Source organism: Nyctereutes procyonoides, unplaced genomic scaffold, assembly GCF_905146905.1.
Source record: "Nyctereutes procyonoides isolate TBG_1078 unplaced genomic scaffold, NYPRO_anot_genome, whole genome shotgun sequence".
NCBI lineage: Eukaryota > Metazoa > Chordata > Mammalia > Carnivora > Canidae > Nyctereutes > Nyctereutes procyonoides.
In genome coordinates this window covers 41,880,986-41,908,263 of record NW_026575042.1, presented here as the reverse complement: position 1 = coordinate 41,908,263, position 27,278 = coordinate 41,880,986, and the positions used below count along the sequence as shown (strand labels likewise).

The 27,278-nt window shown below is 37.9% G+C and overlaps 1 protein-coding gene across 6 annotated transcripts in view; it reads left to right on the top strand.

The window, feature by feature from the left end:
* PLSCR4 (phospholipid scramblase 4) overlaps positions 1-26,981 on the top strand; it is a 40,035-nt gene extending 13,054 nt beyond the window's left edge. For 3 of the 6 annotated variants that reach the window (XM_055321363.1, XM_055321362.1, XM_055321365.1), the window contains exons 2-10: positions 7,166-7,405; positions 8,098-8,125; positions 9,205-9,315; positions 18,957-19,192; positions 20,743-20,785; positions 21,765-21,991; positions 24,259-24,420; positions 25,993-26,151; positions 26,857-26,981. In XM_055321363.1, the coding sequence (XP_055177338.1) occupies positions 8,119-8,125; positions 9,205-9,315; positions 18,957-19,192; positions 20,743-20,785; positions 21,765-21,991; positions 24,259-24,420; positions 25,993-26,151; positions 26,857-26,904 (993 nt within the window). In that variant the 5' untranslated portion in view covers positions 7,166-7,405; positions 8,098-8,118 and the 3' untranslated portion in view covers positions 26,905-26,981. The remainder of the gene's footprint in view (positions 1-7,165; positions 7,406-8,097; positions 8,126-9,204; positions 9,316-18,956; positions 19,193-20,742; positions 20,786-21,764; positions 21,992-24,258; positions 24,421-25,992; positions 26,152-26,856) is intronic. The other 3 variants (XM_055321364.1, XM_055321366.1, XM_055321367.1) reach the window with 2 other exon arrangements.
* Positions 26,982-27,278: the final 297 nt, after the last annotated feature.

Below are 27,278 nucleotides of genomic sequence, written 5' to 3'. Positions count from 1 at the left end.
TGTATTCAAGGCCAAGTTATAGGAGGTCAAAGAAAAAAAAAAGAAACCAAGGGAGGAGTTTCACCCCATCTTCTTGGGACCACACCTCCTTGTATCCAAAGGAAGATTTCCCTAGGTACCTCTGAGCTTTCTTGGATACAATCACTCCTTTCTCCACAGTGGGATTGCCAGGACCTGGGACATAAGAAAGCGGAGAAAAAGAAAAAAATGTGTTGTGAAAGTTTCTACCTCTTTCTGAACTTTAGGAATTCCCCTTCTCCTTGTTCAAGCTTCTTCTGGAGCTCTCTCTGCACCTGGTGCTACTTCTGCGTTACAGACTGCCTTGAAAAGTATCAGGCTGGGGATACCAGAGAAAGATTAGAAACCTGATTCTGGTTTATGGTACTTCCAATTCTGGCCTTCTTCTCCCATGCTCTTGCTTGGTATTTCCAGTCTTCAAATAGCTGCCGCATCATTCTGTCTCAGTTAATTCATTGCATTCAATGGGAGAGACAGGCTGATATAGGTTTACTGGATCTTACCTAGAACTGAAACATGTGACCTATTATGAATTTTTTCTTTGGGTTCAGAATTTTTTCCTAAATTATACATATATTCTAAAAACCTTACAAAATAGAAGGTGAAAGGGAGCTTGGTAGGAGGGCATATTTTCATATTATAAGGTATAATAGTGGGAGAGTTGGATAATTTGAAAGCAATGTGAGGATGGTGGGCTAGAAGAAAAAGGGCAGCAGGGATACAGAAGGCAGTTTTCAGTGGAGTTTAGAAAAGTAATCTGGCTCCTAAGGAGAACGTTTTATTTAATTTTTTTTAAATGTAGTTTATTTACTCATGAGAGATGCACAGAGAGATGCAGAGACAGGCAGAGAGAGAAGCAGGCTCCCCACGGGGAGTCTGATGCAGGTTCCATCCCAGGACCCTAGAATCACGATCTCAGCCAAAGGCAGATGCTCAACCACCAAGCCACCCAGGCGTCTCAGGAAACACATTATTTTAAATACTGAATTAAGAATTCTGTTTAATGGCATGGTAATACAAAAGAAATTTTCCACTTAGTGAATTGGCAAGCTTTATTAACATGAAGATGGTCACTCACATGATTTGGGTGTAAACTGTAGGAGCCTTGCTAGAAAGAAAATAATTTGGCAGAATGTTCCCTAAGTTGTAAAAACATTCACCTATACAACACAGATCCTTCTTAAATTATTTAATTATAAGGGAGTAATCAGAAGTTTGTACCAATGTTTAGGTAAATGAAAATTTTATAGCATTAGTCATAATACCAGAAAAAGTTAAGGTAGTTATATTTGTTAGTGCACAGTATTTTTAATGATATTTATTTTTAAAACCCCCATGCATACAGACATGCACACACACAAGATATTTACCAACATTTTAAGAATAGTTATTTTTGGAAGGTGGCTTTAAGAGTTATGTTCATTTCTTTATACTTACTGATGTTTTACAGGTTATAATGTTTTACTTTTGTGATCAGAAATATATATGTGGGGGATCCTTGGGTGGCTCAGCGGTTTGGCACCTGCCCTTGGCCCGGGGCGTGATCCTGGAGTCCCGGGATCAAGTCCTGCAACGGGCTCCCTGCATGGAGCCTGCTTCTCCCTCTGCCTGTGTCCCTGCCTCCCTCTCTCTATCGTGAATAAATAAATAAAATCTTTATAAAAAAAAAGAAATATATATGTGTATGCTTCTATTTGTAATAGGTTAGCAACTTTTCCAAAAATCTCAGCACAGTTCACTGACACTGACCACCCAGAGTTAGCACAAACTCCACAAGTTTAAAGGTACAGTCCCCAATAAGGCTGCCACCATTTATGATACCAGCCCTAAGTTCAGGGGTCCCCAGGTCACCCACACCTCTGAGCAACTGGCTATAAATTGGGGGGGTTGTCATCACCCTCTCACGTGTGATTATTTGCAAGAATGACTTACAGAATTCTAAGTGCTACATTTACAATGCAGGTTTTATTTTGAACGGTAAAACTCAGGACCAACCAGCCAAATAAAGAAACCCATTGGGAGACGTCTGGTAGGGTTTCACATTTGAAAACTGTCACGCCTCTTTTCCTGTGGAGTCAGAATGCATCCCCTCCCAACATACTGATATGTTTGCCACCCAGAAACTCTCAAGCCTCAGTGGCCAGAGTTTTTATTGGGGTTTCATTATGTCGGCATGGGTACTTGAATCATTGGCCAACTGGTTGAACTAAACCTCCAGTCCCCCTGTCTCCCTTGAGGTCAGGAGATCAGTAAAATGTAACCTGGCTCAAATATCACCCTCTTAATCACATGGTGATTCTTCAGCATGATCAGCCCCCATCTCCTTAGCATAAACTGAGGTGTGATCCAAGGGCCCGCCATAATTAATTAGACACTTCCATCACTCAGGAAGCTCCAAGGCTTCAGAAGTTTCTCCTCAGAGCCTGGGACAAAGGCCAGACAAAATCTTTCATACACAACAGCACTAAGTTACATGTAACAACTGAAATTGAGTACTTGTATTTACCAGCCTGGATTCTTGTGACATAGGGTTTATAACGTGTGAGTGCTTGAAAAATACCAACGTTTACATTTATTAAGAGTTTCATCAAGGCTTTCGAGTAAATCAAATGTAATATTCTAATCACTTACACATATATTGTTTCGTTTGAATATATGTCATGAAGTACTACTCCAAAACAGATGCAAATACTCAGTTTTTCATAATGCAAAATAATTTTTAAAATAACCTCAATTTTTGTATCTTGGAGGTGTAGTGAATAGTGTAATTTTTAGAAGACGTCTTTAACTGTAATTGCTGTTTTTAAAGTTCATTGCTGGATAAATCCATTCATCTGAATAATACAATTAATGTCACTATCCTACTAAAAACTAAAAGCAAATCCTATAGGCAGATAAAATGTACTCCAACTTATTTGTCTTTCATTTGGCTACAGATAGGAAAAAGCCCTCCAGCAATGCCTCCATTTTCCTTCTAGTCCTTTCCAGTTTGAAACCCATTTCCAACACTGCTTGTAAAATCATGCCTGCTAGAACCATACTCAGAGTTGCAGACATTAGGGAGTTATTGGTGGCACCTTGAAAAACCCAGGATAAAGTCTTCTCTAGGGATGCTCAGTAATGTATGTCAAATGGCTGAATGGCAAACAGCTCTTTTATTTGAAGGCAGACACTTATTCTTGGTCTCTTCACCAGCTGGTTTATTTTACCTAGTGAAATTTTAGTATTAATATATGTTTGCTGAGGATTTGCTATGTGCCAGGCACTATTTTAAAAGTGCTATTTGAGGGGCATCTGGGTGATTCAGTCAGTTAATCATCTGCCTTCGGCTTGGGTCATGATTCTAGGATCCTGGGATCGAGCCCTGCATTGGGCTCCCCACTCAGCAAGGAGCCTGCTTCCCCCTCTCCCTCTGCCTGCTTGCACACACTCTCATTCTCTCTTGCTCTCTCTCTCTCTCTCTCAAATAAATTAATGAAATATTTTTAAAAATAAAGTGCTATTGAATGTACCATGTCAATCTTCACATCAGTTAAGTGAGGTGGGTGCTGCTTTCGTCCTGCCCATGACACAACAGATAACCCAACTTCAGAGCAGTCCCTCAATGTCACATAGCCATTAGGGATACCTGGGATCTGTCTGTCTGTGTGAACCACTGTTTAGACTACCTGAAGTGTGCTGGCATACATGATTTACCAGCCGCCAAGTCTGCCCTCCTCCAAGTAGCCTACCTTTTGTACAAAGGATATCATCTAGCAGTTACATGCTACACCCAACTGGCCAGTTGTGGTAGATGGACTAGGACTTGGCAGGAACTAGCTATTTTTCCTGCCCTTGCTAAGAAGCAGAGGAGTTGTACAAACAGTGAACTTCTGCTTTCTTTTCTCTCCTCTTGCTTTTGAAGGCACTGGAAACAGAGCCCAAGGTTTTAGTTTCCATATGCAGATCTCCAAGACTTCCATGGAATTGCAAGATTATCACAGATCCAAAGGCTCCCGGGCCCAGAGGCCAGGACACAGTCCAGCAAATTCTCAACTGCAAAACTGACCATTATTCTCAGTTTTGCAATTGAAGTTTCAAATGTCCATGGTGAGGCTCTAGAGCTTGTGGTTTTATTGAGCTTTGCTCCCAGTTTAGAAAGGTGGAATTGAAGAGCAAGATGCAGCACAGCTGCAGTGTTGGATGCAGCAAGGATATCCATGTAAAGGATGCCCTATGCGCTGTGGAGTCTGCCTTCCAAAGCAGCAAACCATGGCTTCACCAACCTCGTCCTATCCAGCCCATGTTTCCTTTCCCTCTGTATTAGGTTCCAGTTGGCTTAGATTCCTTTGTATGTGGCCAAACCCTGAAAATGCAGAAGACCTTTGGGATTAAGAGCTCTTGGAACTAAAAAAAATAAATAAATAAATCAAAATAAATTAAAAATATTTTTTTTTTTTAAAAAGAGCTCTTGGAACCATATCATCCTAACTTGTTACGGAGACGCAGTTCAGTTTTCTAATCTGAATTCCATCTGTCATAAAGCCAGAACTGTCTCTTTTCAACCTACAGCACTTTCTGTCCTTGCTGAGTGATTGGGAAATCTGAAAACAATCTACTGGATGTTAAGAGAGGATTAAGTTACAACATTCATGCTTGTACCAACTGGAAATTATCCTACCTTATGTAATATTTTGGATAAAACTATACAGTACAATTTTATAACAGAGGGAAGAGAGTTTAGGGTGAAAAAGGAAAGGAAACTACATCTCAAAGGAGAGGGGAGGTGAATAAATCCTGTGAACACCTGCAGCTTGTGAGGCAATCAGATTTTACTTTGATGTTAGTTGATTTTTAAAATACTTATATATTTTTTTAATTTAGAGATTGGTATATTTTTCAAATTGTTACTCAATCTCTCAAATCAGATTTGAATTCTACACTCTGCCTGGCATAGTTGAGAACTGTTGTTTTTCTTTACACAAAATAAACCTCCAACATGCCTGAACACAAGGATCACTTGGGGCTGTGTTAAAAAATACAGATTTTTAGGCCTGGACCCCAGAGGTACTACTTCATATTTAGGGTACAGCATTCTGCATTTTGGGATGCCTGGATGGCTCAGTGGTTGAGCTCTGCTTTCGGCTCAGGGCCTGATCCTGGAGTTTGGGGATTGAGTCCCACATGGGGCTCCCTGGGAGTAGCCTGCTTCTCCCTCTGCCTGTGTCTCTGCCTGTCTCTCTGTGTGTCTCTTATGAATAAATAAATAAAATCATTTTTAAAAAAGGAATTCTGTATTTCTTTCTTCAAGCTTTGCCTTGAACATAAAAATATTCAAATCTCTATCTTTACCTAAATTCAGCAATTGTTAAAATCTGCATTACATTATACTCTGCCATTTGCCACTATAGATGGTTGAATAGATGATGGATGCATGGATGGATAATTCACTTCCTTTCACTAAGGCACCGAATAATATGTTCTAACTAGTTTCCCTCATGGTTTCTTCATTGTTTTCAATCCTAGGATTAATGTAGAAAGGGACAACAGATATTTAGTTAGAAGGTTATGCTCAATGTATAACTGTCAAGAAGTTCTTTTTTATTGTGAAATCACGTCAGGCACATAAATATGCAGATTTAAATATAGGTACCTTTTAAAGACTAGTAAGAACCCATGGCCCCTGTTCTAAGCACCTTGTTAGAACCAGAACATTAGGAGGAACTTCAAGCCCCTGTGGGCCATGATGAAACACTTGCCCCACACCGCATCTCCACATGTAACCATTTTCCTGAATTTCGTGTTATTCCCTAACTTTATAAAGTTTCCTCATGTATGTATCTGAAAAAGATCTTCTGTTTCATTTTCCTGCTTTTGGAATTCTTAAATGATATCATATATGTGTTCTCTAGGGATTTGCTTTTATGTTTTTGTTTAGTGTTGTAATTTTGAGATTCATCTCTCTTGATGTGTATGACTCTAAAACTATGGTTTTCACGAAAGTATACACTCACATCATATGAATGTACCAGAATTTATTTGTCCAATGTACCACTGATGGACATTAGGACTGTTTTTAGTTTCTTTTAATATGACCAGTGTGTCAACATTTTTGTATATATCTTCTGTATACATGTACAAGAGTCACTTGAGGGTATATTCCTAGGAGTGTCCAGGATTTAAGATTCTAAAAAGATTCAGTTCTAAACACCAGAGATTAGCATCATTAAAGGAATAGGATCAATTCCTGGTACCAGTTTGGTTGGCCTGTAATTCGGTCTGACATTTTGATGTGCCCCAAAATACGTTTTTAGCTTTTAAGACGCATAGGACTTTGAGCAACTAGCTCCAGTTCCAGAAGTGAGTAAATATGGTAGGAGACTGTTGGGATTCCGATCCATGCTTGGCAAGACAGTCATTTGAGCTGGAAATCTGTATCCTGGCTTATGTGATGGTGGTGTTCACTGAGTCAACTCAGTATCCATATTGACTATGGTTTTATATGGTGATCTTTGACATCTATACTCAATATTAGTGACTTTCTACTCAGCTCAAACTACACAAATAACCCCCACTTTCATAATCTGATAAACAGGATAAAAAGAAAATCCAAAAGCAGCTTTAAATTTAGAAGTACTTGATTTTAGAAGGGTGGGCCATTAATATATGAGAGAGGTAATTTAATGAAAGATAAGATATGGAAAGTATTCAACCCTTTGTCTGACATTAGATAAGCATTCAGTAAATCATAGCTTTTGTTGATGTGGTACATTGTGATCATCCAGAACTCAGAAATCCTAAAATTCCTTTCTCTGATAATCACTTATTTCAATCTTGAATGAATTCATGAACCAAGGGTTCATGAAGAAGGATTGGGTTCTCCCCAACCCTTGTTTCAAATCTCATCTCAACCTCTAGTTTACTTCTCTTGTGCTGTTCTCATAATGTTTACATATACATACTGTTCATTTAAATAAAATAAACTTCTTTTGGCTTCTTTTAAGCAAAACATGCCTATTTTGAACTTTTGATCCCTACCTCCCCGGTCGCCACCATTTCCCCACCATCTTCCCCTCTACTTCAGTTAATGGCATTGTCATCAACACCTGTACCCTGGCCTGAAAAGTGACACTCATCCTTGACTCGTCTCTTTTCCTTTGTCCATCAGCAGCTCCTGTAGGTTCTGTTCCTGACCACACGTCACCCTCCACAGGGTTACCTCCCCAGTCTAAGCCAGCATCAGTCCCACCTGGATTACTGCTGCTATGCCATCCTCACTGCCTGCTTCCACTCTTGCCCCCTCGGGAGAAAGTATAAACCAGCTCTCATCACTCCACTGATTAAAGTCCTCCAAAGACTGCCCAACTGCAATTACGACAAATCCCAAACATTTTGCCTCAGTCTTCAGGTATGATCAGACTTCTCTCTATCTCTTCCGTCCGTTCTCTTCAGTCCTTGTGTCCCAGACACACCTGACCTCTTTCTCACCCTTGAGCACCCCAAGCCCAGCGCCATCTCAAGGCCTTTGCAGAAATTTCCTGTTTTCCTAGAACCCCCTTCCTACCTTTGTACTGTAATACCTCCTTGCTAGTTCAAACAGCTCAAAGGTTCCCTCCTGAGAGAGGCTTTCCCAGAACCTCTTCCAATTCCCATCCATGTTTTTCCTAAACTTTTGACTTCATTTTCTTTATAACTATACTATCTAGATTTAGTCTTAAATATTTGTTAATGTGTTTTTAATCTCATGGCACTAAAATATGCTTTCCAGAATGATAGGTACCTGTTTTTCTGGTTTACTACTGTATTTTCAATATCTATATCAGTGTCTGATACATATAGGTGCTCAGCAAGTGTTTGTTGAATTAATGAAGGAATGAATAAAAGATAACTAGCAGGGGCACCTGGGTGACTCAGTGGTTGAGTGTCTGCCTTAGGGTCAGGTTATGATCCCTGGGTCCTGGGATCAAGTCCCATGTCAGACTCCCCACAGGGAGCCTACTTCTCCCTCTGCCTGTGTCTCTGCTTTTCTCTGTGTCTCTTGTGAATAAATAAAATCATAAATAAATAAATAAATAAATAAATAAATGTTTCATTTTTCAGGACTAAGTGGAGTTCTTCAAAATGTCAGGTAAGATTTTATGAATAAATTTTAATATACTTTATTCTCAAATGTGGATTATGTGATATTTTCCTTAAAAATTGGAATTTATTTCCTTGAAGTTTTCTATTATTGTTTAGCATTTGGAGAATACATCTTTTATATACATATGAGCATTTCTATCTATCTTTGACAGAAAAGGATTTAAATGGATTTATATTGGCACATATGTACTGAAAGATCTCTAAAGTATGTGGGGAACATTAAGTAAAGGACAAAGTAAGAAATTAAGTCTGCAAAGAGAAGCAGTAATAACAAGCCTGTGATGACAGCCTGCCCATATAGAGAAAGGCTCAGAATCAGGTCCTGCATTTTCAAGCAAATGCAGGAGACCATGGAAGGAGACAGATACCACATTTATGGGATTTGTGTATTTCATGAGATAAAAACCAGTCAGTTAAGAGAATAAGAATTTTTCCTTGTAGAGAATACAGGCAGACATTTCTCTGATTGCAACAAGGGCACAAGATAGCATCATGGAAAGTGAGTTCACTCCCTCTCTTGCAGCAGTGACCAAGGTCACTTTCACTGGAGAGGTATATTAAACCACCTCTAACTGAGTTGTGTGTGGCACTGCTGTGTTTTAAGGCATTACGTATTTATCATGTGATGTTTTGAATTTATTAAAACACAGTTATTTTCCAAAAAGGATTGGGGAAAAAATAAGATTCACTCTATATATTACTGTATTCTCCATATTATGTAGTGAGGAAAAGAATTTTTGCTAATGTGTCGGGAGTTCATGTAGGTAGGCATCAGCATGAAGTGAGCTGAACTACTAGCATGAAAGTGTGTTGCTTTGGTCAGAGCACAATATGAATAATTGCTTTATTTTTTTAAAAAAAATCTATATTCAGCCTGAAAATTCATCAGTTTGGGTTAATACAGGTTATTACAGGTTAATATGTAATTTACATAATGAATTATATGTCTTTTAAAAATATGAGTATATTTCATATTATTTACTTTCACTGATAAGAAAAATGAACATATTCTCTTATCACATTTTCACTTCCATTGTAAATCATGTCCCCTCTACCTCTCCGAAGGTGTGGTCCCCACAGCCCCTGAGCAACCTACAGATGAAGTAGAGAATCAAGTAAAGTCTCCTGATCCAAGGCCTGATGCACCTCCTGACTACAATTCCCATTTGGTACCAGGTGGGTTAAATAACCAGAAAGATTCTTTTCACCTCTCCAAAAAACCATACTAATAGTTAAGATTGCTTTTAAAAGTAATTAAGTAATTAGGGCAGCCCCCGTGGCTTAGCGGTTTAGCACCGCCTTCAGCCCGGGGTGTGATCCTGGAAACCTGGGATCGAGTCCCACATCAGGCTCCCTTGCATGGAGCCTGCTTCTCACTCTGTGTCTCTGCCTCTCTCTCTCTCTCTGTCTGTCATGAATAAATAAATCTTTAAAAATAAATAAATAAATAAATAAATAAATAAATAAATGTAATTAAGTAATTGAATGATTCAATAAATAAGTATTCTTATATATTTATGTAAGTATATCATGCCTCCAAAGTGCCAAGTAGTTTACGGGATGTCCATTAGAATACATTTGTAGGCACCTGAGGAAGGAATTTGTATAAAACACTGATGGCAATCTCTCTACTCTGTTATGAAAATATGAAGAAGATGTTCTAAGGCCAAGATGACAGTAACTGATTTTAGCAGGGATTAACAGAAGACGTAACTGAGGAAGTCAGATTTTTCTGGCTTGATAAGGAGTTTCTCATTCAAAGAAAAGGAAGAAAGGACTTCTTTCTGGCAGAAAGAACTATATGTACAAAAGCACAAGGTCTTGAAAGTTTGGTATGAGACATGCAATGGACAAATGCAAGAGAGATGAGGGTGAATGGCCTTGAGTGCTGACTAAGGAATTATATAAATAATTTTATAAGTCTGAATGCACTTCTGGTGGTGACTCAGTGAAATAGATACTCATCATGTTAGTGGGTATTTGAGTTATTGTAGTCTTTTTAGAAAGTAATTGGCAATGTGTGATATTTTTAAAATTAGAAATGTACTTACTTTTGAAGTAAGTAAGGAAATAATCAGGATTGTATACAAATACATTTTAATGATTTAGAAAATGATAAAGTATAGCAGTGTTTCTCTAAATGTATATTTAAGTGTACATTTAGAAGTATAAACCATTGAGTTAGTCTGTGAAAGAAGAGAAGAAACCGGACCCACAGGATAATGGTTTTGGCCCTACCCATAATATCTGTAGGTATTTACCCAAAGGATGCCAATATAGTGATCCGAAGGGGCACCTGCACCCCAATGTTTATAGCAGCAGTGTCCACAATAGCCAAATATGGATAGAGATGTCCATTAACAGATGAATGGGTAAAGAAGATATGGAATATATATAGTGGAATATTACTCAGCTATCTTATGCTAAATGAAATAAGTCTATCAGAGAAAGATAATTATATGATTCCACTCATGTGGAATTTAAAACAAAACAGAGGGTCATAGGGGAAGAGAAGGAAAAATAAAATAAGGTAAAATCATAGAGAGAGACAAACCATAAAAGACCCTTAACTATCGGAAACTGAGGGTTGCTGGAAAGGAGGTGGGGGGGGGGTTGGGTTAACTGGGTGATGGGCATTTAATTAATGGGGGCACTTGATGAAATGAGCACTGAATATTGTAAGTATTAATCAGTATGCAACTGATTAATCATTAAATTCTACCTCTGAAACTAATAATACACTATATATTAATTGAATTTAAATAAAATAATCATTGGTAACTATGTACTTTAAAAAAAGAGAGACCATGGGGCTCAGTTAACTTCTGCTTTCTCAGTGTTTTCTGAAAACAGCAGGGCTTCCTTTTCACCTTTCCCTCATACGTATGCATATCTGGTCCGATATAACCCCTCCTTACTGGCTCAACTCCTGCTAAATCCAAGGTCTTGACAGTCCTAAATTATAATCACACTATATCTGACCATTTCTCCAAATTTACTTCACTGACTGTCAACATGATCTAACTTATATTCATAGATCACTATATCCAAGAACCTAGATTCGTTTAGAACAAAGGCTCTCTCATTTCTAAGTAACATTGGTTATAAGTCATGTACTGTTCGTTTGGGAAAGTGTGTATTCCTCTCTGTATAAAAAAATTAGCCAGAGCATCAGATATATCATGCAAATCAAATGACTAGATAAGTTGGAAAACATTATGGTGCAGAGCATAGAACTGAATTTTCAGTTATGAAATTAATTAACAAAAATTCACTGTGACCGCCACCTAGTGGCTGAACTCTGTACTTATTTATGATGACTGATGCAAAATAAGGCCCTGCAATTCGCAGGAAGGAACTTGAAATACTATAAAAGTATTCGGCTTTAATTAATTTCTTTAAATTCAATTATTTAATTTCTATTTGCATTATAGTACTGGACATGTATTCCCACTGAAAATAACTTTGTCCCGAATATGTTTAAAAGAATAGTTAATACATTTTTATATGTAGTCTATTTAAAGAAAGGAAATGATATAATTTATTGAAATGAAAAAGGATGATAATATGCAAAATAACTGAGAAGATACAAATTCCATAAAGCGGTATTTTTCACACGAGTATTGATAGGACAATGCTCCACAACACAGTTCTTTATTTAAATAAATATAGTATATTACAGTTATACAAAATTAACCGTTTTGCTTTGCTTCCCTACAGAACCAGTCAGAATCTTTAATGGCAATTGCAGAGTTCAAAGGGGAATATAATATGATGTTTACCATACATACTTGGATCATGTTTTTCCTCCTGTTCTCTTAACATCTGTGAATAATACATATAACAAATCTTTTGATTACATAAGTATGTACTTAATTTTTCTTAGAAACATAATCTATACAGAATAGCCCCATAATCTAAATTATAATTTTCTAATTTGTTGATCCTCAAATTTTATTACATGAGGTTACTTTTATGTTAAAATAACATGGTGGTGGGGATCCCTGGGTGACTTAGTGGTTTAACACCTGCCTTCAGTCCGGGGCGTGATCCTGGAGTCCCAGGATCGAGTCCCACGTTGGGCTCCCTACATGAAACCTGCTTCTCCCTCTGCCTGTGTGTCTGCCTCTCTGTCTCTCTCTGTGTCTCTCATGAATAAATAAAATAAAATAAAATCATAATAAGTAAATAAAATAAAATCACATGGTGAAAATATTATAAGAATTAAGCAACTCACTGAAGTGATAAAACAGTATTAAGATAGTTTATGCGACTTTTAGTTGCGTTGTTTTTAATGGTTTTGAAAAAGAGGGTAGGGATATCTGATTTCCAGGAAGTCTAATTTGATTACTCTTAAACACAGTTCTTAAAGGATATATTCTTCATGACAAAATGAAACTTGTAATTTCTTCCATTTGTTCTAAAGACACTAGAGTTTTGTTTTGTTTTGTCATGTAGCTTTAATTTGACATTGTTTCTAGTTACTATTACTTTTCCTCTAGTCTCTCCTGATTCTCAGTCTCTATCAAGACCGGTATGTCCCCTGTCCTTCAAAGCTGGTATTCCCCAGAGTTGGTCCACTCCCCTGCCCTGCCTTGTCTCCCTGTTCCACCTTTCCCATTCACCCAACCTTTTACACACTCTCCTGAGTGATCTTGGTAATTTGTGTGTCTTTAGCCACTTAAGAATCCCTTAGCCTCACCCATATCAATCTCCTGTGCTCTGAACTTGCATTTCCCACTGCCTATAAGCCGCTTCCCCTGGAAGGACCCTGGATCTCATACTCACTGGTCTGCAAATCAACTTTGGCATCTTGCTCCAGAACACATACCCTCCAATCTTTCCCTCCTCTGGAGGCTGCAGGGACCCACATCAGAACTTGAGAATCTTTCCTCATATCCAGCCTGTTACTGAGACAGGATTGTCTCTTCTGTGTTGCTTATTATTCCTCCACCTTCTACTCCTTACATTACAAACTAACTTGCTGTCCATCTGCGCTCCTGCAAGCACCTCCTGCCTAATTGAACCTCTTCCATTGGTTCTAAATGTCAGTCCAATTACCTCACTTTCTATTTTATTGGCGTATACTTTAGGTTCTTTGTGCAGAGTATAGGTCTTTCATAATCTTCACTCCCTCTCCACCTTCCTTTCAAGCCTATCTGCTTAATCTCCAGATTAAGATGGAGTCTTGCCCCCTGTAATACTTAGCTTCCCTTGTGCACCTGTTCATTTTGTACCGACTCTCCTTGTAAAACCTTTGCCCGTTGTGGAGGTGTTGCCTGGGTCTAACATGTCAGCACTAACATCATAGGGTACCTCCTCTGCCTAGGTTAGACCTCTCCTCTCTAATCTCTTCACACACTATGAATCTACCTCTGATCCCACAAGTTAACTTGTTTCATGATAACCATTCACTTAATTTTTTAATCTGTGTATTTTCGGCAGAACTGAATGTCCTCCAAAACAGACGTGTCGGTGGCGGGTGGGGGGAGGCAAGATGGTGGAGGAGTAGGGTCCCCAAGCCACCTGGTCCCACCAACTTACCTAGATAACTTTCAAACCATCCTGAAAACCTACGAATTCAACCTGAGATTTAAAGAGAGAACAGCTGGAATGGTACAGAGAGAAGAGTTTGTGCTTCAAACAAGTACAACTCGTTTTTAGCCAGTCTGCGCTGAGCAAAATGACTAGAAAGAAGAACTCACCACAAAAGAAAGAATCAGAAACAGTCCTCTCTGCCAGAGAGTTACAGAATTTGGAATACAATTCACTGTCAGAAAGCCAATTCAGAAGCACTATTCTACAGCTACTGGTGGCTCTAGAAAAAAGCATAAAGGACTCAAGAGACTTCATGACTGCAGAATTTAGATCTAATCAGGCCAAGATTAAAAATCAATTAAATGAGATGCAATCCAAACTGGAGGTCCTAACGATGAGGGTTAATGAGGTGGAAGAAAGAGTGAGTTACATGGAAGACAAGTTGATGGCAAGGAAGGAAGCTGAGGAAAAAAGAGAAAAACAATTAAAATACCATGAGGATAGGTTAAGGGAAATAAATGACAGCATCAGAAGGAAAAATCTACGTTTACTTGGGGTTCCAGAGGGCACCTAAAGGGACAGAGGACCAGAAAGCATATTTGAACAAATCATAGCAGAGAACTTCCCTAACTTGGGGAGGGAAACAGGCATTCAGATCCAGGAGATAGAGAGATCCTCCCCTAAAATCAGCAAAATAGACGTGTCTTTCTACATCATTCTGTTTCTCACAGCAAGCACAGCTGCTCATCCTTGAAATGGGCCTGTGGAACGTTTCCCAAATAAAGGAATGTTTGATTTATTTCATGGCTTTTTTGTCAGACAGTATTAGAAGAAATAGTTCCACAATTCATGATGCTCATGAGTGGGATTCTTACAAGTAACCAGAGTATCCCAGACTTCAGGAGCTTCAAAAGCGACTCTTCCCTTTAATGACCAAATCACCGGGATCTGATCCTCTGTCCAATTTGCCTTATTCATAATCTTATAGGAAGTACTGTCTTATAGGAAGTACTGTCTTTATTTCTCATCCCAAACCACTTCTGGAAGACTCAGGGAATGTCCCTTCTTAGTGGTGGACGGTTTCCTCAACATTGGCTGACTCTAGACCATTGCTTTGCCTCTATGCTGGTCACCCCTTACTCATTCTGAAACCAGCTTTCAGCCCGCTAAGCTTTTTTTCCTATACTGTGACATCCTGTAGGTGTGCGTGTGTGCTCATGCGTGTGTGCACATGAAAAATTTAAGACTTAAAAATACACCTATCAGCTAGAGTTACTTTTCTGGTCTGTAGTTCCTAGGCCACCCGTAGAGTCCTATTTTGGATGTTCCTAACCCTTTTCCTAGACTCCGATCTAAAGGGAATATTAGCATAATTTAATTAAGGGTCCCTCTGCCATCAGAATGTTTGAGTTTTAATTCTGCCTCTGTCACATATTGACACTATTGATTCTTTAGCAAATTACTTAGCCACTTTATGCCTCAGTTTCTTCCTCTGTAAAGGATACTAATAGTCTCTACTACAGGTTGATGCTAAGATTACAAGATTTAATACATGTAAAGTAGTTAGAACAGTGCCTGAAGCATAATAAGAGCTCAGTAAATATTAACTATTATCTTTTTTTTAATAGTAAACATAGCTTCTTCTACTAGGAGTTCCCTCCTGGAATGTATGGTGTCCAGGACCCAGTTCTTTGGGTTCGCTGAGAGAGAGCACAGTCTCCACCTTACCCCACTCTCTCAAATCTTTTTCATTTTGCAGGAGTGGTCTTTTCAAAGAATAGCTACCAGGGGTACCAAGGTGTCTCAGTTGGTTGGGTGTCTGACTCTTGATTTCGGCTCAGGTCATGAGCTCAAGGTTGTGGGATCGAGCCCCAGGCTGGGTTCCTCGCTCAGTAGGGAATCTGCTTGAGATTCTCTCTCTCCCTCTCCACTGCCTCTCCCCACTGTGCTCTCTTTCTCAAATAAATTAATAAATCTTAAAAAAAAAAAGCTACCAGTGGACCATTCACATTTTTCAGGAAATATCACTCCTTGCTCTACACAGCTATGGCATTGCTTTTTGATTACAAAAAAGATACCAGATTCCCCAGTCTATAGACCTTCAGTGCCCAGAGCCTGGGTTACTTTGGAAAATATGATGTCATTTGTGGAGTTTCAACATCACAGCCCAAAATTCAACTATCCCAGTCTTGTTCCATTTAGCACACTTACTTAGACATGAGGTGAATCTTAGCTTCTAACACTCCTTGCTATCTTCTGGACCAACATCCCAATAATTTTTGAGCAGATATATAAGAAAACATAGATATATGCACATACATCATAAACAGTAATTTTAAAAACAGAGCAATTTTCAGAGAGAAGCTCAATTTTGCCTATATTTAGGTAAAATTTGTTTTTTTTTTTCTGTTCAAGGAACAGATCCACAAAACTTTTCCCAACCATGATGAAAACAAACTCCCATATGATTATACTTCACAGTTTTGCAACATATCTCCATCTTTTCAATAGAATCCTTTCTTTCTTTACATTGGTTAAACAAAAGGGTCTTTAAATCACTGGTTTTTAAACATTCTTTTTAAAAAGTTTCTTTTTTTTTTTTTTTGAGAAATCTCTACACCCAGTGTGGGGCTCAAACTCATAACTCCAAGATCAAGAGCCACACGCTCTGCTGACCAAGACAGCCAGGAGCCCCCTCAAACATTCTTTTTTTTCTCATATTTATTTATTTTTATTTTATTTTATTTTATTTTATTTTTTAGAGACACACAGAGAGAAAGAGAGATTGAGAGAGAGAGAGAGAGAGGCAGAGACACAGGTAGAGGAAGAAGCAGGTTCCGTATAGGGAGCCTGACGTGGGACTCAATCCTGGGTCTCCAGGATCACACCCTGGGCTGAAAGCGGCGCTAAACCACTGAGCCACCAGGGCTGTCCCCCTCAAACATTCTTGATGACAATCTACTATGACCCACAGTAAACAATACATATATGTTTTTATTTATATATAACTATTTTTATATATTTGGTATATATATGCTACATATAAAATTTCACCAAGCAATTCTTAATACAGTGAGTATACAATGTATGGGCAATACACTTTGATTTTTTTTCTATTTTATTTTTTCTAGTGTACTAAATTTTATTTTAAAAAATTGTAGTTGTGAATCATTAAATTGATTTCACAGCCACTAATATACATACAGATTGTAAAACACTGTATTAGAACAATGTTTCTCAAACTTAATTATTGATAATTAATGAAACAGCTATACTTAGACAAAATATTCCTTAAGACAAAAATTGTTATTAGAGATAAAGAACTTTTTACAATATTAGGAGTGTCAATCCATCAAGAAGATATAACATTTATATATATATATCTAAAAAACAGTGCTTCAAAATATATGAACCCAAAAATGACAGCACAAAATACTAGTAATGTAGTAATAAAATCCAGCAATATATAATAAGGATTATATGCTATGACCAAATGCAGTTTATCTTGAGTATGCGAGGTCGGTTTATCACATGAAAATCAGTCAATGTATGTACCATGTAAATGGAACATAGGACAAAAATCATATTATATCAATAGAGAAAAAGCATTTGACAAAATAATGAGAAACCTCCTGCATGATGAAAACATTCCACAAACTAGGAATAGGAGGGAACTGCCTCAATCTAATTAAAGGCATCAATGAAAAACCCACAACTTAGTTAACATCATGCTTAATAGCAAAAGCTGAAAGCATCCTCTCCCCCCCTCCCCAAAGTCAAGAGCAAGACAGGATATCTCTTCATTCTACTTCTATTCAACATTGTACTAGAAGTTTTAGCCAGGGCAGTTTGGCAAAGAAAGATAATAAAAGTCATCCAGATTGGAAAGGAAAAAGCAAAACTATCTCTATATGCAGATACGTAAAAAAATCCTAAGGAATACACCCATATACACACACGGCGCTAATAAATGAGTTCAGCAGTAGGGAGTATAAAACAGTGAATCCACTTTAGAAAACAGTTTGGCATTTCCTCAAAAAGTTAAGGCTAATTCCACTCCTAGGTATATACTTGAGAATTGAAAACTTATGTTCACATCAAAACTCACAGGCTCACTTCACAGCAGTGTTCTTTATAGTAGCCAAAAAGTGGAAACGATGTGATAATGTCCATGCAATGTAGCATTGCCAGGCCACAGAAAGGAATGAAGTACTACTAGCCTGTGCTATAATGGGCAAACCTTGAAAACATTATTCTAAGTGAAAGAAACCAGACAGGATGTCTGTATGTTGCATGACTTCATTTATATGATATCATATAGGTTAGGCAAATCTGTAGTGGTAGTGGTTTCCAGGGCCTGGGGCAGAAGCTAGGGAAGGACTGCTGATGGGTATGTGCTTTCTTTCTGGCGTGATGAAACTGTTCTGGAATGATATAGCCATCTTTAAAACCACCCCCCCCCGAGGTTACTGTATTTGTGACCTTAGACAGTCATAACAATAAATATAATAGCATAGATGTGCACTGCTAATTATGTGCTAGGTCTTGTGGTCATCCCACTATAACCTAGTGGAAGTAGACATATTATTATTATCTCCAAAGGAGGCACCTAATACAGAGAGAGGCCAACATGTTACTTGATGTTTCTTTTTTTTTTTTTTTTTGAAGATTTTATTTATTTATTCATGATAGAGAGACAGGCAGAGACACAGGCAGAGGGAGAGGGAGAAGCAGGCTCCATGCAGGGAGCCCGACGCAGGACTCGATCCCGGGTCTCCAGGATCACGGCCCTGGCCAAAGGCAGGCGCCAAACCGCCAAGCTACCCAGGAATCCCCTTACTTGATGTTTCAAATCTTATTCCAACACTTCTGTGTGGAATAATTATCTTACAAGGTTTAAGAGGATTAAATGAGTTAGTATGTAAAGCCCCTTAGTACATTGTTGGTACATGGTACACATTAAGAAAATGAATCGTTGTATTCTTTTTTATACAAAGATTTTATTTATTTATTCATGAGAGACACAGAGAGAGAGAGGCAGAGAGAGAAGCAGGCTCGCCACGGGAGCCTGGCATGGGACTTGATTCCAGGACTCCAGGATCATTCCCTAAGCCAAAGGCAGACGCTCAACCGCTGAGCCATCCAGGCGTCCCAGTCATGTTTTATTAAGTGGATAATGCATGATGCATATCTTTTCCATGTAAAAAATTAGGTCGTTCTAACTTCTAACGTGTTATAGTGTTAGTAGTATCTAACATTTTCATTTGTTGTGGATACAGGACCCCCTGGACCAGCTATCCCTCCATCTGCAGGCCATGCAGGAAGCTTGCCTATGGGGCTCTACAGTCCACCTCAGCCCCATAACTTCCCCTTGTACCAGCCAGCTGGTGGTACCCATCCTATCCAGTACCAGCCTGGCAAATATCCTATGCCAAATCAGCCTGTTCCAGTAACATGGATGCCAGCGCCTGGTCATATGCCAAACTGCCCTCCTGGTCTGGAATATTTAACCCAGGTACTCCACACAAATCCAAATGATTTTCTTATGAAGTATGACTGGGGACCTGACCAGAAGAGCTACAAAGCTGGACAGAGTGGATGAAGGTGATGGGTCAGTGATGACCGAGGTACAGTTTGTGAGACTGTAGGAGTGGTGGTCCTCCTGATTTCAGAAATGTGAAGGGGAAATGAGCAGTACAGCCATGTATTTGGCGGGATCAGTACTGTTTTCTAAAGGATGTATGTTGAATTTTAAGGTACACAAGATGTCCTGTAGGAAGTGGTTTAAAAAACAGGAACAGAGGAAAAACTATCAAAGATGCTATTTGAGGTGTCATTTGCATAGAAGTAAAGAGTTTTAACACCAAGAAAAACATGCAACAGAACAAAAAGACCATGAGTGAATCAATGAGTGCCTTAGCCCTCCCCTTTTTCTCATTACCCATAATTTTCATTAGCCACCTTAGTGACCAGTTTTGGTATAAGACCTGTTGAGACCCCCTCACCTGACTGTGTTTTCATACAAGAAAAAGTTTTTAATAAAGGAAGGATTGTATCCTCTCCATACCATCCTGTAATCAATTATACCACCAAACATTTATGTCTAGTTATTTTTCACTTTCTTTAATACCACATTCATGTATTTTTTATTAGTTAATGTATTCAATGAATATCTGGTGAAATATGACATTTCAGGCAATATTCTGGGCTCAGGGATTGGGAATGATCTATATTATCTAAAATTATAGAAATATGATTTCTCTGTCCTCAAAGAGATTTCTTTTCTGCTAGAATATTCTCAAATATATCAGGTGATGAGCCCATCACACTGTCTTTAGAGTGATTCCTAAGTGAAGTTAAGGTAGAAATTTAAGTAGTGGTGTTCCCAAATCCCTTCTCAAGAGATCGCATCCTAGACTGTTTCCTCCCCTTTGCCCTAATCCCAGTCACAGGCTTCCAGCCCTGTGGACCCTCTCCTCCTTGAAGTATGCCCCTAGGGAGGGCAGTGGCATTAGTAGTGCAAATAAATGGAAATCAGTGTGTTAACATCCTCCACAGGCACCTGTGAAAATAATAGAGAACTGAATGCTCCTGTGTGAGGTCCCTGGCTGACCTGCTTCCTATAAGCCACTGAGAAAATAACTTTCTCTGTGGCTGGTCCATGTTAAAGCATCTTCTGAGCAACTCCAGTCTGTGAGTGACATGTCAGTGACACCAGGGAGGAGGGCCTGAGCTAGAAACAATCTGCGTCAACACAGCTTCTTCTAGGTGCCGTTACTGTAGCAAGAAGATGCTTTTCTGATGTAGCAGGCAACTGTTTTATCTTTTAAAGTAGAAGGGAAGAAAAGTGGTTTCCCTATCTGGACCAGGTTCTCTGCTGACCAGGTACAGATAGGCCAGTTTCACTTGATAATTTTTTTTTTTATTCTGTTCGGTTTCAGAAAGATACTTTGGTATCAGTTGATGCACATTTTCATAACTATCTTATCCGTTTCTTTTCTAACACTGATTTCATTTCCTTCCGTTATTTCTGTTTTTCCTAATTGCTTTGTTCTCTCCCAACAGTTGGACATCATACACGTCTTTCAGCATTTCGAGCCTCTGGAAAGTATGTATAATTTTGTCGTGTTCACGAATGTTTGAATCAGGTAGAAATCTGTATCACCCAGTATCTAGTTCCTTATTTATGTTGATGATTTTTAAGGTTCAAAGAGAAAAGACTATCTTCTTTTACACCCTTTCTTCAAGAAAGTAATAAAGGGAATTATTTTGTATGATTTTATCTATTTATGTATCATAAGTTCTTAGGTTTGAAAAAGATGTTCATTTTATCTGGTCAACTTCCCTCACCTTATTCTTTCCAGGAAAGATATTCAATTCATCTTTCCTGGAAGAGGAAAAGGAGGAGCCAAGAGGTTAAATGAATTAGCCAAGGACACCGCCGTCACCTAATCAGTGGTAGAGCAGGAAATAGAATCTAAACCTGCTGCGTTCTAGTCCAGTGCCCTTACCTTGGAAGTAAAAATAAATCGCAATAAACATGCTTGATCTCAGTTTATCCTCACTAGATTACTGACCTTCACTTTACTGTCATATCTACACATTCATTTGACCACCACATAGAGCCTCAGAGTTTCCTGGGTATATTTTCGTATTTGCAGTTAGTTAATGACCCTAATCATTTCAGTATATTTCATGAGCTGATTAATTGATGGTAAATGTATAATTTCACTTAAATGGTTTTACAATTAAAGTTTTCTGCATGCAGGTATTCCAGGAATATAGTTTCAGTCTTTACATTTATGTGGAAAAGTTTTTAAAATCATTTTATACTGACCTTCTCTTAAAAAGATGTTTTAAATTTTCAAAATTACTAAATATTTATTGGGCATTTGTATTTTTTTTTTGGTGTCCAAATCAATTGGATATATTTCACTTTAAACTTTAAAAAGCTATTTTGAAAAAAAATAAAAATAAAAATAAAAAGCTATTTTGCTTTAAGCCCTTAAGAAATACTTTTAAAAGACTTCTTGGTGCCCATTTTAACTGCTTCTAATTTAAAGTGGCTTTCTCATTTTATTTTTTAGTGATGACATCTTTTGAAACTAATAATAGATATGATATTAAAAACAACCTGGACCAGATGGTTTACGTTGTAACTGAAGACACAGACGATTATACCAGAAATGCTTATCGGACACTAAGGCCCTTCGTCCTCCGGGTCACTGACTATATGGGCCGAGAAATCATGACAATGCAGAGACCTTTCAGATGCAGCTGCTGTTGCTTCTGTTGTCCCTCCACCAGGCAAGAGGTCAGAGAACATAAGTCTAATCCAACTGATCCAACTCTTCACAGAATGGTTGTGCTCCTTCCAGAATAACACATGGGATTTTCACTGGCTCCGCTGGTCAGAATGAATGAAGAGAGTGGGGAAGAAGGCAGCCAGATTGTCTCACCTAAGGGAAACCACCTTGTGGGTTCTTGTCTTCTGGTGCTAGTTGGTGGGTCAGGCACAAATTAGGGTTATTTATTCGGTGACCACAGTGCTGTCAGTTGTGTCTACTGAATTAGAAATGTACCTATGACCTAGAATAGAAGTCACACACATTTGTCTAAATGTACCTACATATCCCCAGATAAGCTGTCCTTAGACATCATCATATCCTTTTAGATTGGAAGACTACACTAGTCATCCCAGACTTTGGAAAACTTTGCGTTACCCATCCCAGACATTAAATGAAGATTGGAAAAGTTTGGATAACTTTACACTACCCATCTATCTTGCCACAGATAAAGAAAAGGTAGCTCAGAAAGATGAAGTGCCTGATGAGGGTGTTACACTCCCCTGAATGCTAGAACTAGGGAGCAGGTGTTCTGAGTGACAGCTGGGTTCCTCTTCTATAACCTGTGGGACTCTAGAAAGGTTGTTTGAAGTGATTTGAGAGAGAGAGAGAGGTCAGCAAGAATTTGGAATTCTAGATATGCCATCTACTTAAATTTGTGCAATTTATTTATTAAGAACCTCACTGCTCTTTTACATAAATATTCATAATAATATTCCATAGGATTACTGGGATATTTCAAAGACTTAAGTACCAGCACTTACTAAATATTAATTTATTTATAATTTTCTCTGAGTTTTGATTTCCTATAAGATGAAAATAATAATAGTACCTATCACACAGGATTGCGTTGAGGATTAAATAGTAAATAAATATTAACTATTCGTTACAGTACCTGGCAGATAGGAAGTGCTCAGAGAATGTTAGTTGTTATTTGCAGGAATCTTACTTCTCTCTCATTACTGTTTTTGTAATAACAGTCTAATATTTGAGATGAATCTTCATCTTTAATCCTCAATTGTTTTGGCTATACTAGGAATTCTTCATATTCATGACTTGGATTTTCTTCTCAAATGAATTTTTTCAAGTAATTTACTTGTATACAGTTTTTATTTTTTTTTATCTCTAAGCCTAAACTTACATGAGATCTTAATCCTAGGAAGCTGTTGAATTTATATGCTTTATATGCATATATGTCAATATATGCATATGTGTCAATCTATGTATATGAACAATAATCTTTTTATTTTTTTATTTTTTTAAAGATTTTACGTATTTATTCATGAGAGAGAGAGGCAGAGACACAGGCAGAGGGAGAAGCAGGCTCCATGCAGGGAGCCCGATGTGGGACTCGATCCCGGGACTCCAGGACCATGCCCTGGGCTGAAGGCAGGCGCTAAACCACTGAACCACCCAGGGATCCCCTATCTTTTTAAAATAATGTCTTGATTTGACAGTTCATGAAGCTATACAGTCTCACACCATAAATAATGAAGCCCAGTGGACTCAAAATTCTTAGAAAAGTATACGATACCAGAAAACCACCAGTAGAACTTTAACTCAGGGCTTTTACTAAATAACTTAATTTATGACTGGTTATTATTAAATATGAAGATCTTAGTTCTTCACAAAGGAATACTATAAAGATAAATAGCTAAAACAGGGTAGTGGACAATCTTAAAACTTTTAAGAATGGCTTTATATATTCATATACAGATTCTGTTGTTTTCACAATACAGTTTTCAGAATGCCTCTTTTCTCTCTGTTTTCTATTACAATTGTCATGTCTGAGATTTAAATCTAAGAAGTTACCTTGTTACTTTTTCATGGATTGTGCCAGAAGACATGAGACACCTAGAGCAGAGACCAAGAACTCTATCACAGTACAGTAAACAGCATGAGCATCATGAGCAGCATGTTGGTGTAGGTCCCCTCGCCTTCATGTTCTGCAGGGTTGACTCAGAGGAGCCCAGGCAGAGGCTGCATACAACACTGAGCTTAGAGAACTGGCCATTTTATAAGAAGCAGTAACTTTGTTCCAAAGGGAAGTGTGATCTCATCTCTCAAGGCTGTTCACTAACATAACAACCCTAAGAAATAGCCTGGTTAAAATAGAAAACTCCCTACCAGTAATGATTTTTCTCGTCCTTGAATGACTTAAGAGCACATCCAGGTGGTACGTACATGTAATAGGTAAGTATGTAGCATCCGTTTCTCTGTTACTGCTTCTTTGCAGCTGGAGGTGCAGAGTCCTCCTGGTGTCACCATTGGCTTTGTTGCAGAACACTGGAACTTGTGCAGGGCAGTTTACAGCATCCAAAATGAGAAGAAAGAAAATGTGATGAGAGTGCGTGGGCCATGTTCAACCTATGGCTGTGGTTCAGATTCTGTTTTTGAGGTAAACAAATGTAAAAATAACATTTTGACTCTTTTTTTTCTACACACACTAACATCTTAGAATTCTTTGGTTTTAGATTATTTTTTTATGTGAATGGATAAAGTAGAATGAGGAAATAGTCATTGGTTGACATCAAATCATTTTCAAATTATGGTTAGTGGATTGCCGAATGTTTTTCAAAATGTGAGCTACTTTTTTTTTTATTATTTCAGTGTTCAATAAAGGTAAGAAGTACCCATTTAAAACACTAAACCTGAAAGTAAATAGCTCGACTGAATCCATTCATTTTATTCTCGGTTGTATTTAATTAACCATTTTTACCAAAGATTTGCAGGAATGGGATACAGATCCTGAGTAATGAAAGTGCCCAACATATCACAGAACATATGAAGCACCCCAAGATTGTGCAAATTATTTATTTGCATGGTAGAAATTTATCTGTGCCCTTAAGAGATAGGATAATATAGATAACATGGAAAAAAACTCATAATAGATGAAAACAGGGCAGCCTGGGTGGCTCAGCGGTTTAGTGCCGCATGTGGCCCAGGATGTGATCCTGGAGACCCCGGATCAAGTCCCACGTCAGGCTCCCTGTATGGAGCCTGCTTCTCCCTCTGCCTGTGTCTCTGCCTCTCTCGCCCTCTCTGTCTCTCCTGAATGAATAAATTAAGAAAAAAAAAAAGAGAAATAAAGGAACTTTCTAAAGGAATTTAAAAAAAAATAAATAATAGATGAAAACATTTTCTCAGGAAAATAAAAAATCCTCTTCTTTTGCCTTTATCTCAGTTACTATGAAACGATTGCTTTCTATCCTATGAATCTGACAAAGGAGATTCCTAGAAATTTTTCTTGAATTTCTTAGAGAATCCTTGAATGCCTGGCAGTTCAGCAAGGCTTATTATCTAAAGTTGGTCATTCAGATATTTCCTATGACACTGAATAAACTTTTTTAGTTCTTCAAGCATTGCTTATGTATTAAAAGGCCATTGTAGAGAAATGGAAAATGTAGACAAGCCAGTTTTAGGGGCAGGAGGTATACGATCATTCTGATCTCCAAAGGTTAGCATTTCACTATTTTTCCTCTGGCAAGTGCCTGAGTTCCCCCTTTAGAAGTTATGGCTCCTTGGGATGCTGGCATACTTTAAGAAGACAGGGTGGATTTCGCCCACAAAAACTTGAGTGATTATATGAAGTCTGTAAAGTACATACAGTTGTGCTTCCTTTTGCTCATGTGTTTCTCTAGACTGTAGAGATCCCCTCCCAGCCTCCAATTCCAATCCTTTATTATATGAGAAATAATTTCTGAATCAATTCATGTCATATGTCCCTAATAACTCATTTGAGGATGAAGAAACAGCCCTGGCTTGAGAACTGTTAGCCCAACTCAGTTATGAACCAGTGGCGAGGCACTTAACCCTTCATGGCCATAATTCCTTATTTGAAATTACATTATTACTATATTAATTTTATATATTATATTTATGCTATCTCAGTATAAAATAGAAGTAGAAGAATGAAATATATACAACAAAACTTTTCATACATCATAAAGTCACATTCTTATCTTTGTAGGTCAAATCCCTTGATGGCACAACAGACACCGGCAGTATTATTAGGAAATGGAATGGTCTGTTATCAGCAATGAGCGATGCTGACCACTTTGAAATTCAGTTCCCATTAGACTTGGATGTGAAGATGAAAGCCATGATTTTTGGAGCTTGCTTCCTCATTGTAAGCCTTTTGCTTTTGAGTTGTCTTGAGAGAATTATTTTCACCATGAGATGCAGTATAGTGCAATATAGGAAGGTAATAACCTTTGAACCCAGGCCAGTGTCTGTCTCTGCCACTTACTAGTTACATGTTTTGCAGTGTTTAGCACTTCCAGGCCTCATTCTCCTTAAAATGGAGATAATTATCCATTCTCTGTAAAATGGAGATAAAAATACTTATATTTTTTTAGGGTGATGAGCATTAACTATAATATGAATACATGGGCCAGAAGAGTGCTTGGAGTATATTAGGCATCCAGTGGGTGTAATTATCATCATTGCATGTTGTCTTTCTCATTACTTAAGGATGCCTATCATATGACTTCTTAATGAAATAAAATAGCTCTAAAGTTATTGGCTATCAGCAGTTCCAAGTTTGTAATTGCTGCTGTTCATATTAGGTCCTCTTCGTAAAGATTTCATTCGATTCATTTATTCTTAACTAGAATGAGGACCACCTGATAAATTATAAAGGATAATATTTTATGCATTGCATCTAATTAGTATGTATCTTTATACATACAGTCTCTCTCTATATATATATATATTTCTCTCCCTCTCTCTCTCTCTCTCTCTCTATATATATATATATATATATATGTCTCTCTTTCTCTCTATATATATATATATATAATATATATATGTATAATTCTTTTTCTAATTTCAGGACTTCATGTATTTTGAAAGATCTCCAACACGACGTTCATCAAGATAGATGGACACAGCACATCAGCAATCATGGTTAATTAAAAATGATTAGAAAAGTTGGGCTTAGAATCCTCTCAATTATTTGCAAATATATCTGCTTTTGCAGATTATTTTTACTGGTTATTAGCTCTCATTCTTATTAGGTAGGCTAAGAGTGTAAGGGCAAAAATACAATCTAAACATGTGTTTTGATTGATTATCTGTCTTGTCCACTTGGTAGACTAGGAGTTAATCTTGAAAAGGCTATGACTCATTAACCAAGTAAACACATTACAATGAGCTTCAAAACACTTTACCATGAAATAAGGGAAAATGAATCCTAGAGCTCTCACATTAATAGGTCATGAAATGGTGAGCTTTTTAGAGTTATCTTTGAGATAG